Source organism: Sitophilus oryzae, unplaced genomic scaffold, assembly GCF_002938485.1.
Source record: "Sitophilus oryzae breed Bouriz unplaced genomic scaffold, Soryzae_2.0 scaffold_1499_pilon_pilon, whole genome shotgun sequence".
Taxonomy (NCBI): domain Eukaryota; kingdom Metazoa; phylum Arthropoda; class Insecta; order Coleoptera; family Curculionidae; genus Sitophilus; species Sitophilus oryzae.
The window spans coordinates 5,047,451-5,065,361 of NW_022146168.1; the positions used below are offsets into that span (position 1 = coordinate 5,047,451).

The 17,911-nt window shown below is 32.4% G+C and overlaps 2 protein-coding genes across 2 annotated transcripts in view; one reads left to right on the forward strand and one right to left on the reverse strand.

Moving 5' to 3' along the window:
* LOC115877889 overlaps positions 1-10,765 on the forward strand; it is a 58,912-nt gene extending 48,147 nt beyond the window's left edge. Inside the window, exons 5-12 of the mRNA XM_030894240.1 lie at positions 2,332-2,521; positions 3,176-3,369; positions 3,428-3,546; positions 5,491-5,781; positions 5,882-6,095; positions 8,155-8,510; positions 9,600-9,769; positions 9,913-10,765. Of these exons, the coding sequence (XP_030750100.1) occupies positions 2,332-2,521; positions 3,176-3,369; positions 3,428-3,546; positions 5,491-5,781; positions 5,882-6,095; positions 8,155-8,510; positions 9,600-9,769; positions 9,913-10,001 (1,623 nt within the window). The 3' untranslated portion in view covers positions 10,002-10,765. The remainder of the gene's footprint in view (positions 1-2,331; positions 2,522-3,175; positions 3,370-3,427; positions 3,547-5,490; positions 5,782-5,881; positions 6,096-8,154; positions 8,511-9,599; positions 9,770-9,912) is intronic.
* Positions 10,766-14,386: 3,621 nt separating this feature from the next.
* LOC115877890 (ATP-dependent RNA helicase dbp2-like) overlaps positions 14,387-17,911 on the reverse strand; it is a 28,292-nt gene continuing 24,767 nt past the window's right edge. Inside the window, exons 6-8 of the mRNA XM_030894241.1 lie at positions 17,414-17,595; positions 17,125-17,225; positions 14,387-14,656 (exon numbers count right to left, since the gene is read on the reverse strand). Of these exons, the coding sequence (XP_030750101.1) occupies positions 14,652-14,656; positions 17,125-17,225; positions 17,414-17,595 (288 nt within the window). The 3' untranslated portion in view covers positions 14,387-14,651. The remainder of the gene's footprint in view (positions 14,657-17,124; positions 17,226-17,413; positions 17,596-17,911) is intronic.

Sequence of the window (17,911 nt, forward strand, 5' to 3'; positions counted from 1 at the left end):
CTTTTCATTAGTTCATTGGCCTTGCCTCTAATTCCCATACATGAAAGCTTATCCAATAATATACCATGATCTACCGTGTCAAAGGCTTTTGCCAGATCTAAAAAAGTTATTAATACTGGTTTGCTTTTGTCTAATTTGTTATAAATGATGTTAGTTATATGATTTAAAGCGTCTGCAGTTCCTATTCTTTTAATAAAACCAAATTGTTTTTTAGATAAAATATTACAATTTATAATAAATTTATAAATTCTTGAATGAACAATTTTTTCAAAAATTTTTGCAATATTCGAGATTAAAGAGATAGGTCTGTAGTTAGATACCATAGATTTACTTGAACTTTTATGTATGGGAACTATATCAGCTAATTTAAGTGCTACCGGCCAAGTCGATTTCTCGATGCATAAGTTGAATATGTAACTTAGTGGCTCTACTATAAAATCAGCAATGGTTTTTAATACTTTAGTATTGATCATATCGACTCCACCATTTTTGAATTCAAATTTAGTAATTATATTATAAATCTCTATAGGACTGGTAGGTTCTATGAATATAGTTTTCTTATTTAATTTTGGCATTCTCAATGACTGATCCAGTGGCTTTACTATTTTATTACTCAATTTTCTTCCAACTGAGCTAAAATAATTATTAATTGTATTTACTATCTGTAAGTTGTCAGTAAGTTTTTGGTTGTTCTCGTTTATTAAATAGTCAATCTTTGTTTCTTTTTTGGTTTTCTTTGATATTTTAGCATTTACAAAATCCCACAGTTTTCTTGTGTTATTAGCGTTGTTTCTAATTTGATTCTTATCAAAATTTATTTTAGCATGTTTAATAATTATACTTAGCCTATTCGTAAATTGTTTGTACTTTAATTTTAATTCATCATTGCTTCTATCTTTAATCCACTCATGGTACAGTTTATCTTTCTTATTACATAATTGTATAATATCATTAGTAATCCAGTTCTTTCTATGTCTCGTTTTCTTATTGTTCACAATCATTGAATTACTAATACAATTTTTAATGCTCGAGATTAGAAAATTAATAGCAACATCTGGATCATTCATATTGTACACTTCATTCCAGTTAGTGTACATGCATTGTTCAATAATATGTTGTAGTTTATATTAAAATTTTTAGTTTGTTTTATTTCTTGAAATAGTTTATTCTTTTTATTTTAACAAGTAGAGTATAGTGATCCGTTATAGTATTTTTAATTGTATAAGTTTTACATTTAAGTTATCAATTTTATAAAAAAATATTATCAATGCAAGTCCCACTAATATTTTCTGTATTCGATGGTCTAGTGGTGTTCTGGAAACCTGGTACAAACCCCATTTCAAGAAAATTATTTAAAAATTCTTGCGAGTAAATATCACATTTTAGCAAATCAATGTTGAAATCACCAACCACAAAGTGATTTCTATATTTTTTAACTTCATTTAAATATGATTTTAAATTATAAATAAATTCAGCTTTGGTTATACTATGAGATCTATATAAAGCCGATATTTCAATGTTGTTACCATTATTCATTTTGATAGAAGTGTTTATTATATTTAATTTATTAACCTCGATAATTTCAGTTTCCTCTATGATATCACTTTTTATATAGATAACAACACCGTCAGCCCTATTTAACTTACTTTCATTGTAATACATTCTATAGCCTGCCAAATTATAAAAATTATTATTTACAATGTTCCAAGATTCAGTACAACAAATATAAAAGGTTTGATATACAAGCTTGCAACAAAAATTTCTAGGCTTTCAAAATTAGCATCTATGCTCCTAATATTTATATTTAGTACTATATTATCATTACTATTTACATTTCTATTGAAAGCTTCCACATCATTACAGCTTTCTTCACTATGTATCAAATCTTTCTGTATGTTATCAAGAAAATCCAAATTAAGAGCCATTATTATTTCTTGCAACATTTGTTGCCTTCTTACTTATGATAGTACTTGTGTTGTTGAGTGGATTATATGGATAGTCTGTTTTAGCGATGCATTTACCAAGAAGTGCTTTGTAAGATGGGCAGATATTCCTATTTCCAGCTGCATGGTTGATCGGCCTATTTTGATTATATCTATTATTAAAGTCTATACAATTAGAACATTTAGTGTCGTCCTTTTGTTGACAGTTTTTGCTCGAATGATTCTGAGCACAATAACCACATATTTCATTATTTCTACATTTCTTACTACTATGACCATACTTTGAACACTTGTAACATATGTTTAAGTTGAAATCATCAAACACAGGACATCTATTCGTAAATAAATGGTATAATAAATATAAATGGATAATTAATTTATTTTTCAGGGCTTCTCCTATGAATCGGTATACTTTTCCTTGTGCCATATCTACAGTGGGGCAGCTCATGTCCCAGATTCGATCAGCTTGGTGGAACTAGCCTCCCTCGCCGACATGCTGGGACTTGAAGGGCTCAAAGAAGTGGTCGAACACGCATTGAAACAGAGGCACTGTCATAATTTTCATAAACCCTGCGCCGGTAAGTGTTTTTTTTTCTCAAATCAACAATCAAAAGGTTTTGGAAAGTCGATGATCTATGCACGGAAAAAAAAAAAAAAATGTTCTAGCAGTTACGTTTCTAGTCTATGAATATCATAGAGTGCCGTCTCTCTCGATCCTTAGTAGAAATCTTCCCTTAGAGTCGGTAGTTTTGTACATTATCCAGAGATATCGCTAGCCATTTCGTGCTAATTTTAATGTATGGTAAGCATGGTGGTAAGGGTCAGGAGACTCTTTTGGGACTCTATTTGAAAAAGTGGTCACCAAAGTGGGAAGAATAAGGGTGCACTAAATAACCACATTGGCGCTAACAAGCAATAAGGGAGCGAACTGAACTTAGCGGTTATAAGTTATAAATAAAGTGAAGTTAGTCAAAAAGAGAGGCAACATGCGCCTTCAAAAATCTGATATTTATCTATCTCTTTTTAATTATTTGCCTTTCTAAAAATTTTTGACGCTTCTTTCAAATGTAGAACTTTTGCTATAGCAGCGCCATCTTAAGTGTTCTCTGTTTGAAGCCCACTTTTCAATACTCGAAGATAATTCTCTTTACCTCTACCCTCTATCTTTTAATAGCGTTTTGTACTTTATTTTCTATTAATTTATGTATTTTGTTATATAATTTCAAATGTAGGTTGTTGCACTGGAGTGTTGGAAGTCCTCCCTCTATCGGCTGCCTACGGTTTGGACGACCTGTATCAAAGATGTCTTCAGTGGACCACGCAGCATTTTGTGCGTGTTTGGCCTAGTAGAGCCTTTGCTAGTTTGCCCAGAGAATTACGGGAGAAATGTTATCAGCAGCATGTTGTGCATATGACGCCAGAGAAGGTTTGTATCCGATTAGAATGTTCTTGTACTTAATGTAAATTGATATTTATATTTTCAGGTACTGGAAACTATGTCGGCTTGTGATAAGGTTCTGGCGACGTTACCGGCAATGAGATGGGCAGAACCAGTTTCCCAGTTGGTTCTACAACTGTCTGATGCCTGTCATTTGTATCACCGGTATGTATAATGATATTTTCAAACCAAGAACTAACTCACATTTCACGACAGTATTTCGAGGATTTCGAATAGTCTTTACATGGACGGGATTTTTCCATATGCATATAAATAACCAATGCATATAATAACCCCCTGTGGTGTTTCCGTGCTGTAAGAGAAAGACAACATAACCAAGCTCCATATTAATGCTGCATAAGTCTATTTCACCTGTATATCTATAGAACTGTGATTGGGCCAAACTCTGATTGGTTGTTGTTGAAGTTCTCTTTTCGATTCCTTTTTGTTTGTGCGTGTAAAAGAGTGATTTTGTTTTTATTGTGTCCAACCATATTTTCGATATTTTTTCAGTTCCACGATAATGTGTTATAAACTTTGGATATAAATAATATAAAAATATATAAAATTAAAGGTTAGGTGAAATGTCAGTCAACAACTTACCTTTGAAAACACTGACCAATGAAAACTTTTTCAGGTGGGGCATGCACATTCAAATGAATATCCGGGCAAAATAGACTTATGTAAAATTTCATATTTCTCTTTCACCTTTTCAGCATCACTAGTAGTATATTTCTATAATACGTGTATGGATTTTTTTCGGTTGCAGTAAAGGTTGGCAGATTTAACGACCATTTTTAACGCGCCTTTTAAAGAAAGAGAAAAGTGGCAAAGCTAAATTTAAAATGTATTATACCGTAGGATCGTAAAAAAACGGCGTCCAGTTAGCTGGGAAATGACGATCGATGACGTTTCCCATACAATTTTAGATAATAAATTACAGCGATCTTCATTTCATAGACATCGCTGACGCCGTTTTATTTTCGATCATACGATACCATATGATTGAATAAAATTGGCGTCAAAGACGGCTGGGGAATGACAGTCGATGATAATTTTGGCGAGATGAATCTCTAGACGTCGTTTACTAAAAATTGACATATTTGATGAACACTGATTATAGAAAGATTAAAAATTATAGAACGTTTTCAGACACAAATCTATTTCCAAAAAATAATTTTTCTCGAATTTTCAACTATACCATTTAAAAATGATGTTTACTCAATATAAAAATAAATTACAACCTTCGTAAGGAAGAGCGCCCACCAAAGTAACGTAGCATCTGACGTGGCTCGTGATCTGGCAAATAATGCATCTAGCAAGTTTCGTCGAATTGAACGAACGACAATAAATGAATCGCATACTGAAGTAGCGCTGTGAGAGAAACATGTCATTTGTCGTTGTAGCATGCCACGCCACTGTTTCAAAAATAGACCTAGTTCTATTTTTGAGTAACGTGTTAATAAACACGTTACTCGAATTTAGTAAAAATAAAGCACGATCCACACTTAAATATACTTTTTTATCACTGATTGAGGCTTTTCTAACTAGCCCATCAAAGGTTTCTTTTTTCATTCTATAAAATGAAATCTTTCCAGATACCCATATTCAATTCCTTAAAAACACTAAATCCACTATTGCTTTGTCTCTTTTTCACAAAAGGGATATATCCAATAGCGACGCTTTGTATAATTTTGGTTTATATTGATTAGGTTTACAACTGCTAACAAATCTTCGTCCTCTGAGGACGACATTTTTACGCCACTGCCACTACACTTATATCTGCGCTTCCTGAAAAATCATGCAGTGCTGTTTCTATATTATTGCCGTGTAGGTGCAACGTCATATGGTCACTTTGGTGGGCGCTCTCCCTTACCCCACTGACAGTAAGCGCCATTAAAAAATAAAGAAGAGTATGGACCAATTAATGACATCTACGACTTGACCTCGCCAAAAGTATCATCGATTGTCATTTCCCAGCCGTCTTCGACGCCTTTTTTTTCGATCATATGGAACTATATTATGTTTAGAGTCGCTTTTTTAAACAAATCTTTTAGGGTATTTTTCTGTAGTTTGAGTTAATGATTAAATTTTTACGTCTTTCCTCAGGCAACATTTCGCTGCTGTTCTTTCATCGGCCTTCTTCCACAACTTGGACGCTGGCCTGGGATTCGGAGTGTGCCAAGTAGAAGATCAAATGCTGGCGGCTGCCAAGAATTTAGGTGTGGAGCAGGCTTGCAGGAGTTACTCGCGCTGCTGCAAATTGTTGGACTCGAGGTGGAGCCGACCGTTCGCCGATCTTCTGAACAAAATCAAACTTCAACTGGAACAGTGTCTTGTCAATCAGGCGGACAGGCTGATCAGGAGCAATGCGTGGTTACGACTAGATACCGTTTTAAGGTAGGCAAATCTCCCTTATTATTTTAATACCTTTGTGGAAGGTTCACTTTTCGAAAAAAAAATGGTATTTCGCAATTAATTATGCAAAACAAATTTTCAGAACGCGTATAAAAGAATTGACACCATCTATCGAACCTCAAAGTCGTCTGCCACGGGCTACGCCTCAAAGGAGCAAAAAGGCAGTAGCTCAAAGTCCCATTATTTCATCGTCGGATTCATCCAGGAATTCCAGTCCTGGAATGAATCAGGGACGGCTACCTGGAGGAAGTCCATCCTTGAGGAGAAGTCTGCTATTAGCCGCAAAAGCACCTCAAGTAAGCTGAAACTTATTTGTACATATTATATATTTAGTGATGGGAAAAACCGATGAATTTTAATAAATAATATTAATATAATTTTATTAATGAATAATCGAGAACTCGAGTTTCAAGCGATTTCAATAATCGCGCGATCACTCGAGCGAAATTTCGCTCATATTTAAATATACGGTTTTTCGCCGTCGCCGTCGCTTGTACTTGTACTCGTAACACCTATCAGCAAGCTGCGTGCGCAGAGCGCATATTCTTTCTATGATAGTGGCAAGCGGCAAGCGACGAGTAGTTTCGCTTGATCATGCATCGAAGCCTTGTCGATGTAGGTGGTAAAATTTTGTCACACAGTTACGTAACAGATAACGTCGTATAATTAACAATGCGGTCGCAATCAAAAGAACAATCTGTTGTTTGAAGATATTTTACCAAAAATACTGATAAAATATTGCCAGTCTGCAATGTATGTAGCAAATTCGCTCGATAGGATCGCTTGCGTTCGTCGCTCGTTCATAATCGAGCGATGTCGGTTATTTCAATAATCGAGTACTCGAGCGAAGTTTCGCTCTAGTTATCCCATCACTATATTATATCATAAGTCAGTAGCGGCTTCTGATAAAAATGTTAAAGTATTCTGCAAATTTTGAGCAAAAAAAAACTACTTATAAATAATAATACTTAACACTTAACTTATTTGTTGTGAATTAAGTCTATCTTACGTTCTTTACAATTCGCGTTTTAGTCCAGTAAATGAAGGTTGAAACTACGGCCTAATTCGTCGACCGGGACTTTTCAGGTGGGTTGTGTACCTTTTGGGGAGTAGTTTTATGGGAAAAAGTTGTAACACCATGCTCGGCCTACTACTAATTCTACCATTTTGACGACCATTTTTGAAGGTAATTACCTAAACTTCATTTTTTATTCCAAGAAAAATTGGAAATTGCTTATTTTGGAAGATATTTGCGAAAAACTTTGAATAAGAAGACTAAGGAAGGAGCATAATGCTATCCATGTATTCATGCATGGTTGGCGGAAAAAGCACTCTAGGGTGGGGATCCTTGACAGTTCTGTTTGACGATTCATTTGACACATTTGAATTTGATTTGAAATTTTGTGGATTTGTCAGTCTTTACGGAGCTTCTTTTATGTTATTTATTATTTATTCTACTACTGATAGTTGTATAAAGGTAGTAAATCTAGATGGAAATTGTGGCAGAACTTAAATTAACAGTGACACTATCGCGATTTATCGAAAAAGACTCTAAAATAGTTGGTTGTGTAGCGTGCGGTAGATCTCGGCAAAAATTGAGTGAAATAATGGAACAACTTTTCGCTAGTAAGTGACTATATAATATACATACGTGTAATAAACCGATCATTTATGAAATTCACTTAAATTAACTAAATTATATTTTTTCTTGCATTTTAGCTTTTATTTATTACTTGTCAAAGATTAGATTTCAAAGAATTTAGATACGTTAATTTGACTTACCTGCTTCAGTAGCGTATCGGATGTTTGTGTTAATAAATACTTATTATAACTTATCTATTTTTATTAGAATTATATATTTTTATAACAATTTTAATAACTACCAACATTTGTTCACAACGTAAAATAAAACAACAAATTATTGAGTCTACCCACGTCTACCCTACATCATAGTTTTACATTTTTTAAATAAAATTAGAACGACACTGATAAACCGGAATTGAAGTCGGCCATATTTGATGCCCATCGCGGTGTACCTAAGATTTTTGATATGCTCCTTCTTCTTCTTCTTCAATGGCGAAAAACTGATTTTTCGGCTAAAGCTGGCCGAGCACAATGTTATACTTTTCCCGCTAAAACTACTCACCAAAAGGTACATAAAGGTGCTGTCTAAAAGTCAAGGTCGACGAATTACGCCGAGGTTTGGGTCTTTTTGTGTACTTATTTACTGGACTATTTATTAAGTGAGTAGTCGTGGACGGTATCGATCGCTATTTATTCCAAAACATTTATTACTAATAAGCATGTCTTATATTTGTTTTTTTTATGCATTATCACTGTATCTCCATGATCCAGGTACCACCCAGCCCCTCTACCAACAGGCGCAGCACCCTGACGCAGCCCACGGCCGCTAGCGCCGCACGCTCAGCAGCGGCCAACGCTCAAAGGCAAGTGAAAAGCGCTCCCTTGGTATCGAACAGGCCTCCGCCACGAACCGCAGCCAACGGCAACGTTAGGCCCGCGTCGGGGGGCAGCGTGAGGTCTACGTCGACCGGAAGTAGCGGCGCCAGGCCGAGTTCGTCTCACGGTTCGATGTCCAGCAGCACCTGCGCCAATCAGAAGCAAGCGGGAGGGTCAAAGAGGGGCTCTAGTGCTGTGTCGAGGAATCCTAGTATAGGCAAGAAGGATTTACAGATGACTATATCAAATAGGTACGTAAAATTAACAGGTATGTGATATTTTTAAGCAAGGGTTCCCAAACTGAAATGAAAATATATTTTTAAAAAAATTTACATTTATCCAAGGAATCACTCTTCAGATACTACCTTGTAAGAGAAGTTACATCTCCTAGTTTGAGCTCTCCAGTAAACTGTCCAGTGGCGTGCATTTAATGTAGGCAAGAAGGCCGGGTTCTCTTTGAATAAAAAATAAACCCCTTTGAATAAAAAGATTAAGGAAAAAGCATATAAAAAATCTTATATCAAACGTGACGGGGTCCTATAATGGCAGACTTAAATTTCAGTTTATCTAATTTTATTCAAAACGTGTAAATATGATGTAGGGTAGACTCAATAATTTATTGTTTTATTTTACATTGTCAATAAATGTTGGTAGTTATAAAAATTGTTATAAAAATAGATAAGTTATAATAATTATTTATTAACACCTTTGATTAACACAAACATCCGATACGCTACTTAAGCAGGTCAGTAAAATCGACGTATGCGTATAAAAGCAAAAATGCAAGAAGAAATATATAATTAGTTAATTTTAAGTGAATTTCATAAATGATCGGTTTACTACACGTATGTATATTACATAGTCACTTATAGGAGGAAAAGTTATTCCATTATTTCCCTTGATTTTTGACCGAGATCTACCGCTCGCTACACAACCAACTACTTTACAGTCATTTTCAATAAATCGCAATAGTGTCACTGTTAATTTAAGTTCTGCTATAATTTTCTTTTAAATTTACTACTTTTAAATAACTATCAGTAGTATAATAAATAATAAACAACATAAAATAAGCTCAGTAAAAACTAACAAATCCACAAAATTCCAAATCAAATTCAAATGTGTCAAATGAATTGTCAAACAGAACTGTCAAGGATCCTCACCCTAGGGTCCTTGCATGAATACGTGGATAGCATTATACTCCTTCCTTAATCTTTTTATTCAAAAACTTGTCCTATTTTTATTTTATTATTTTGCCAATTTTGCACGCCACTGCAAAATAATTCGGAAAATCGGAAATCTTCTACTACCTTTTTTTTACTTTTCTATACTTTCTTTCACAGAAAACCTGACAGCAGATGTGGTTCCCCATTGAAATCGGACAGCCGAACCAGTTCTCCAAGAAAGCTAGACAGCAGAGTGACGTCTCCCATCAAGGCTAACATCAGAAGCCCTTCTCCTTTGAAAACAGACCACAAAACACAATCTCCCAGAAAAATGCGATCAAATGAACGTAAGTCTATTATTATCATACCTTACATTAGCATATCATCGAAAAAAATCAGTGTCATGTTGGCTTTGTCAATTCTAAGTCAACTCGACACGGTTTTTTTTTATATTTTTTTGATATTTATACCTATTTTTCGCTTTTTTTAGCTTCAAAACCGCCCGTTCCACAGCCTACTATCCAGAGGTCGGGCACGTTTTTAAAAGACGAACCTACTGTCCTAGGCAAGGTTATGTAATTATTACTTTTAGACATTCCCCTATATTTTTCCTAGTCCGTAATACATTCCGCAAGACTTTTACTACGTTTTAAGGTGATAGTTTGCTTTTTAGAATTTATTTGTAGCCCTTAATGTACAGGGTGTGAGAGGTTTCGATGTTTTAGTAAAGAATCTCGAATATTATCAGTTTTTAGCAATATATACATGGTCGGAAACGCCTGGCTTTGGGTACGCCTGGATTTTCGTGTGTACTAAGGGTACGGTTAATATGTTCAGTACAATAAGATGTACTGAACAAAGGGAGAAGAAAAGTGAAGCATGAAATAAAGGACCTGATTAAGTGGTTATGTAATAAACACTTCACGTTTTTCTCTCTCTGACTTACAAGATCGCCATAACGATTCACTCCTAGAAATGTGGGTACCCAAGACTCTCTGTTGCCGACAGGGTATAACAAAAAGGATTTTCAATCAATTTTTTTTTAAAAAGCATTTATGTCGGTTGATGACAAAAAAAATCGCTAATAACCCAAGGACAAAAAATGATAAAGTTTTTTTAATCATTTATTAAAATTCGAGAATCTACGAAATATCGTTCACCCTGTATACATCTTTGATTATTAACTCTTTTTAATTCCCTTAAAATCAAATCAGAATTAAAATAGATCTATGCCATAATTAATTGAATGAATTATTGATAGAATAATAAGTCTACGCATATAAGTCTAACCAGCGAGAAAATGTACGATTTTGATAGACGACGTCCAAAAAAGACAGCAAAAACAAATTACTTTTGAATTAAAATCACAGCTAACAACTGGACAGGCTATACATTCATGGATGTGCTCTCATTTTATAATCTTTGCGACATTAATATTTTATTTAACGCTTATAAGAATGAATAAAAATATGTAATCATCTATGGGGAGCTAATATACAACTATAGACTTGGTGCATTTCAGTTGATTTTAAAACTACCCACCGCAGCGCTCGATACGGCAGAAATTAAAAGTGCCCTAAAAGTATTTCACGTAGTCCCGATACCGTTTATGTCGATCGTCATAACATATTTAAGTATTTTCGTTTTTACTAGTAACAGTTATTGAAACTATAAAACACTCAGGTACAAGGTTTGTGTAATATAACGCTGTTTTGGGTAATAAACAAATCGCGTTGTGTTGTGAAAAAAATGTTAACGCGTAAAGGAGGGTGTAATTACCTGGTTGTTGGGTGCAATAACATTCAATAACTCAACTTTCTCGGATTTTCAACTCTCCCGAAACAACATTTTATAGCTTTAGTTTCTCACACCGATTTAATTAAAAGGAAAAGTGGATTCAAGCAGTTCGACAAAACAAGTGAGTAAACAAAGTGCCCATTACATAATCAAAAAAATTAAATAGGCATATACCATGAGAGGATAAAATATAATTTGTGATATTAATAGTATACTTTTTTAATCAACTAGTGCTTAAATTTTGGGTCTGGTACATTTTAGGTACGTCAAATTTTTAAATTTTTCTATACACAATTGAGAAGAGAGACACTTATGATATTTTCTAACGAAAAAAGTGCGGATCGTCCATAAATAACACCAAAAACAAAACACTCCCAAACAAATGTTGAAACCAAAGCAATCAAAACGCAGTTACGGCGGACGCTTTTACTATTTTGATCCTCTTCTCAACCTTTAACACAGATCAAAATATAATATCTATTCTTATCGGCTTAATATCGCTACGGCTATTTTTCTAAATTAACAGGAAAGTATAAATAAAACAAAATCCCGATTTTCAATATTTCATTCTTACCGCCAGCGATATGCGCAGATGCGAGCAAAATACAAATAAACCTAAATCTGCGTCTTTGTCACTCTTATTAAACTTAATAAAGAAAGCTATATTCTAACCTTAAAAAATAAATAATTTTATTGCAGTTATCTCAAACATTTAGCCGAGAATCCGTACTTAAAACGTTAAACATTAATTGTAGAATATATTAATATCAAATTTACATCAATAACTTCAAGATTGACGACGTACCTAAAATGTACCATCACCTAAATTTTTTAGATAATTTTCTCAATATCATTTCGTTATAGCCGAAATAACCCCAGTTATGTCTCCACTAGTAAAACCAGTGCGTAAAACTATGCTCGCTACCGTAGTTGAACTCATCTAAAAAGTTTTATTAGCTTGAATAATAACTTATAAAAGTTAGACCTTCTGAAGATTACAAAATATTCACTTTTTTATTTTTATACACAGCACCGGCGGAGAATGCACCAAGCCTATACAATAATATGCAATACCTGACGAATAATGAACCTAATATTTTTTTCTACACAATGAAATCAATGTATAGTCATTTTAATTCAAAAGTAGATTGTTTTTCTTCTGTCATTCTTTAAATGTCATCTGTTAAATTATATATTCCTCGGCCGACAGACTATATGAAGATTTTGTGAATGAGAGAAAATTGTTGTTTATTTATAAAAAATAAAAAAATGTGTTCATGGACACAAATGTCCCCAAAGTGACTTAATTCTATTTTAAGCAGTTGTCATCTGATTACATTGAACAATTTTCTTATACTATTGAATGTGCGTCAGTTCTAAAGATTAATAATCTACAAAATCCATTTGGACTCTATAAAAATATCAATTTTAAATTGCCCGTTGGATGTCTCTCTTTTGCTTGTGATATAATGATTATTATAAACTCTTGGTATTCTAAAAATCTTTTTACAGGGTGATCCCATTTTTCGTAACAGGACTATAGATTAAATAGAAAGATATTTGAAGTTATAATATTGAAATTTAAAAAAAAATCTGTTATATTTTAAAATATCTTAATTACTGGAAATTATTAACACAAAAATCCAGTATTGGAGTTCTGGGATTCTTCAATTTTTTTCAAAATAAAAACACTGTAATCTACACCAGTCTGAAAAAAAACCGTCATGATGTTATTTACTGTCCTGCTCCAAAAAAATGGTCCACACTGTATATTGGGTGTTTTCTATTTTAATTCTAATACTTAAAAGGCTCAGCTGATACCCGAAACTATTATAGTATTATATTTAATACAGCCTAACAATAAAATAACATAAACTATAAGAGTTTTTAATCAAAATATAAATAACAAACAATACGTAGCTTTGTAATGTCTCAAAATGACCTTACAGGTGTTTTGAACTAGTCATATGTCATGTAGTTCTTAAGTTGCGATCTCTAAAAAATATTTTTCTAGTATTTATTTTTGTTTCTCTTAATTTTGTGATATATTTTTTTTCTTGTAACCATTATAAGTGTGAAAAATTATCTGTTATCCCATCAAGTTATTAATTTCACCGTCATTATCTGGCATTTTTGTTGAATTTCCAATATTTACCGATTACTACCCTATGTGCAAAGATTCGATAGTTTTTTGTATTTAGGGTGCTATACAGAGTAACCCAGAATTCTGAAAAAGCTCTATCTCTTATGATACTAAATGATGTTCGTGGGCAAAAATACAACATTTAGTTTTGAATCGCTCCTGTATATATCAAACATTACAAATGGAGATAAAATATATCATTGTGGCATTATTGAAATAAGAAAAATATACAACTTCAGTTCAAAAATATGTTTGAATCACCCTCTATATAAACCTGAGCCTTTTCGGAACGCTAGGTCACCCTGTATATATCGGATGTGATAATTTAAGAAATAAAACTAACATTAACTATATACAAAATGTCATTATTGATTGTTAAATAGAAATATTACGTGTGAATGTTATTATCGTCTGTATTATCAAATATTTTCATTGTATTATTATCATAATCTTTGTTTGTGAATTTGTTTTGTCATCACAGGAAGTTTTACAGTATGAGAAAAATAATTAATCTGTAAAAATTCCCTGGTAGACAATTATCTCGTTTTTATTTTGATTTTTCAGAATATCCTTAATTCCATATGTATTTGTGTCTTTGTAATTTCAGTTTTAATGATATTACAATGTTTTTTTTTTCTTTTAAAGTAATGTATCTTTAAAATTATATTATTAAATAGATATTTTAAACTTCCAGGTTTTATCATCAATTAATTATTCCTAATAAAAAAGCTATAGTTTGTCCGACGAAAGATCCATGACAGTCGTGTCTATTCCCTGACTGATTGGACAGACTATAACTACTATGGCTTGTTCAGTAAAATGGGACAGTGGCAGTAATTATCTGACAATTTAATTAAAAATATGTAGTCTGTCATTCTTTTGCTGGACATGCTAAAAATACCTTATGATCGAAAGAAAAAACGGCGTCACGGTAACCTTCTAAATGACAAAGAAGATAGTTTCGGTAAAGCTCACTTCTAAAAGTCTTTTACTAAAGGTAAAGTAAATAAATAACACACAAGAATAGGGTTAATTCTTTATTAGATTACAGCTTTACGTGGTAAACTCACGTAAAATCGGAAACAAAAATAGAAAAATTTTAATCACAGTAACCGTCAAGTACCAACTTAAGAACATTTGTGGCTGAATTTTAATTCCTTTAGAACGATAAAGAAAACGGATCGACAGCGGGTTTTCCGTTGTATTAGTACAAGTTTATTCGAATGGGACGCAAACAAAATGCATCTGGAATAATACTTAATCTCATTGAAGTGTTGGTTTGGTTTCAATTAATCTGAAAACAAAAAGAAATCAAATCAAAATTGATTCAAGAGTAAAAAATAACTGTTAATTTATAAAAAAAAACAAGATAGAAGACATAAATATTAGGTTTGTTCCAACAAAGGAATTTGTACCGTTCTAAAACGGTAATTGGTTCGCTGGAATCGTTTTTATACGCATGAGTCGACTTGGACAGTTCTGTTACTCTACCAAAATTAAATGTTGGTTGGAACGGTTTTTGAACCGATTTCAGAATCAAATTCAAAACCTAAGTTTGATATTATGAAGACTTAAAGTAAATAATGTTCTAGTTGCCAAAATCATTAATTTGAGCTAATTAACATTTTTTGTTACATAACCAAGGTATAAGACCGGTTATGTTGTTGATTATGAAACTTAGAACATTTTACAAATAAAACATGACAAACCAATTTTTTGACACTTAGAACATTATTTACTTCAAGTTTTATCTTATATCAAGCTATCTTCGAGTTGTGTATTATTTTCGATGTAAATTTCAAACCTCATGCTTTGATTTTTAAAAAGCATTATTAGTTCTTCCAATTTTATAACTTCACCTTATAAATACTGTGCCAATTTTGGGTATATTAAAATATTTAAAATACTAAAATAGTAGTTTTTTTTAATTGACGATTGTGTGCGTGTGTCAGTGCAGGTGTCAACATTTTTCCGAAAATTTGTGTGATTTTCTTTCTTTTGTGAGTTTTTTTTAATGGGAAATTTTGAGAAGTAGCAATTTTTAAAAGAGATGAGATGAACTTTTAATATTGACTAATTGAATACTGAATTAATTTTTAAAATACATATTTGTATTTTAGATGTTTTAATAATATGAATTAGTTGAACCTAATAATCATATTTAAGTAATGTGGTTAAGTAAATGGTTATCGAACTCAAACTATGGGGTGAGAAAATTAAATTGAAAGTTTTACACGTGCCAATTTAAAAAAAGTTAACGATGTTTGTATTTTATTTATGCTAATTCTCTTTCATGTAGTTTTTTGCGAAGAAATATTTCATTTACTTTTTAAAGTAAATGCCAGTAAAAGTAAATATTATTTTTAAATAGTAATATAAAGTACCTAATATAAATAATTTTGATTTCTAATTTTTTATTTATATTTTCCTTCCATTACACTGCATGCTTAGAAAATTAATAAATGTTTATATTTCATGATTTTAAAGTTTGTTGTTAATATAACAAATTAGTTCTGTAATTAGTATTATTTAATAAACCAACGTTGCCACACAAAAAATTTAGAGACTATATTATATTTAAATAGGATCTAATATAAATAATTTTGACATCTAATTTGTTGTTTATATTTTGCTACTACTTAAAAAAATGTTTATATTAAATTATTTTAAATTTTGTTGTTAATAGGTATAAAAAATTATTACTGTTATTATTATTTATTAAACCAGTCTTTGCTTAAAAACATTAAAAATAATTTTCCTACATCCAAAATAGCAAGTATTATTGAAGTGTAACAACAGAATATTAATAATAAAAATGCAAAATATATAGACATACTATCCCTAACTAACTAAAGCCAAACAATAATATTCTTTGCTAATATCAACTAATACCAATATATGGCAACAGCGCCCTTCATAATGTATTTTCTGTGTAAATACGAACACCTCAATAAAAAAAATAATGTGTCCTTATCTTTATCTGACTCCGCAAAAAATGAAAGATGCCGGCTTCTTTCATAGCATTGCCACCGACCGCTGCCGGGTTTCTCGGAAAGAAACCTATGCCGAGCGACAACTAAAATCCAGTTAATGTTTTATTATAATCGATCCTGACGAATAAATGAATTTTATAAATGAATGAATCTTATAAATGAATGGTTTTTGCTGCCGAATTACTAGAATACAATATTTCAAGGCAGATGACGCATCTATTCGATAATTTTTATTCGAATAGTTTTCAACGAATGTTTTTTTACTAGCTATCGAATTATTCGAATGAATTGCAACTATCGAATGTTTCGATAGTATTCATTCGATAGTTCCCACTACTACTTAAAGTAAATAATGTTCTAGTTGCCAAAATCATTAATTCGAGCTAATTAACATTTTTTGTTACATAACCAAGGTATAAGACCGGTTATGTTGTTGATTATGAAACTTAGAACATTTTACAAATAAAACATGACAAACCAATTTTTTGACACTTAGAACATTATTTACTTCAAGTTTTATCTTATATCAAGCTATCTTCGAGTTGTGTATTATTTTCGATGTAAATTTCAAATTTTGTATTTTATTGGATTTATTTACGGATTATTGAATTTTATCTTCTAATCACGAAATATCCTTTCCTTTATTTAACATAAGTTTCAGTAGTATCCACATAAAACGACTAAAGACCCCCATACACTTAAGTTATTTAGCTCGATTTTAACCGTGCAGTTAAAAAATAAATGGACCACATGTTCATTTAATACTTACAATCCCTGTTTCCGCCACCCGGTGCACCTCCGCTTCCTCCACTAAATCTGGATATACCTTCTCTACGGAAACCGCCGCCGCCGCCACCTCGACTGCCGCCACTGGAAAATAAATACGTTAAACACACTATCCTATTTTTATAACAAATTCATTGAAGATTATTCTTTAAGAAAAGTCTTAGAAATTAACGATTTAAAAACAAAAAATAGTTTTTCTCGTTATTTCCTGATGAATAACCTGTATTAGATTTACATAATTATTTTTGCTTGAAAATCTACGGTATATTTACCCGAATCCTCCTCCTGGGCGTCCACCGCCAGGGCCTCCTCTGCTTCCACCTCCGCGCCCGCCTCTTCCCCCGCCACTGCGTCCTCCGGGCGGGCCGCCTCTGCCTCCGCCAGACCGCCCTCCGTATCCGCCGCCGCCGCCACCTCCACGGCTCATCATCTCTGCCAATTTAGGATTCACCACCTTGGAAAAGATTTCACTTTAATTAAGTTATTCTAATTTTATTTTTAAGTAATTTATTGTAGGTATTTTTGGTATATTCCTTTAAAAATAAATTAAATCGATAAATCAAACAGAATAATTCAAAATTGTCATTAGTTCTTTTAAGACAGCTGTATAGAATAGCTAAAACTGTTCAATATTAATAATTAAACAATAAACTTCAACTAATCCAATTTTATTTGGCACAATTCCGACACCCAATTGAATAAAATAAAAAAACATCTAAGTGGGCTCTAATATGTGCTTAAATGATAAACGGATCTGGTCATCGAAACGT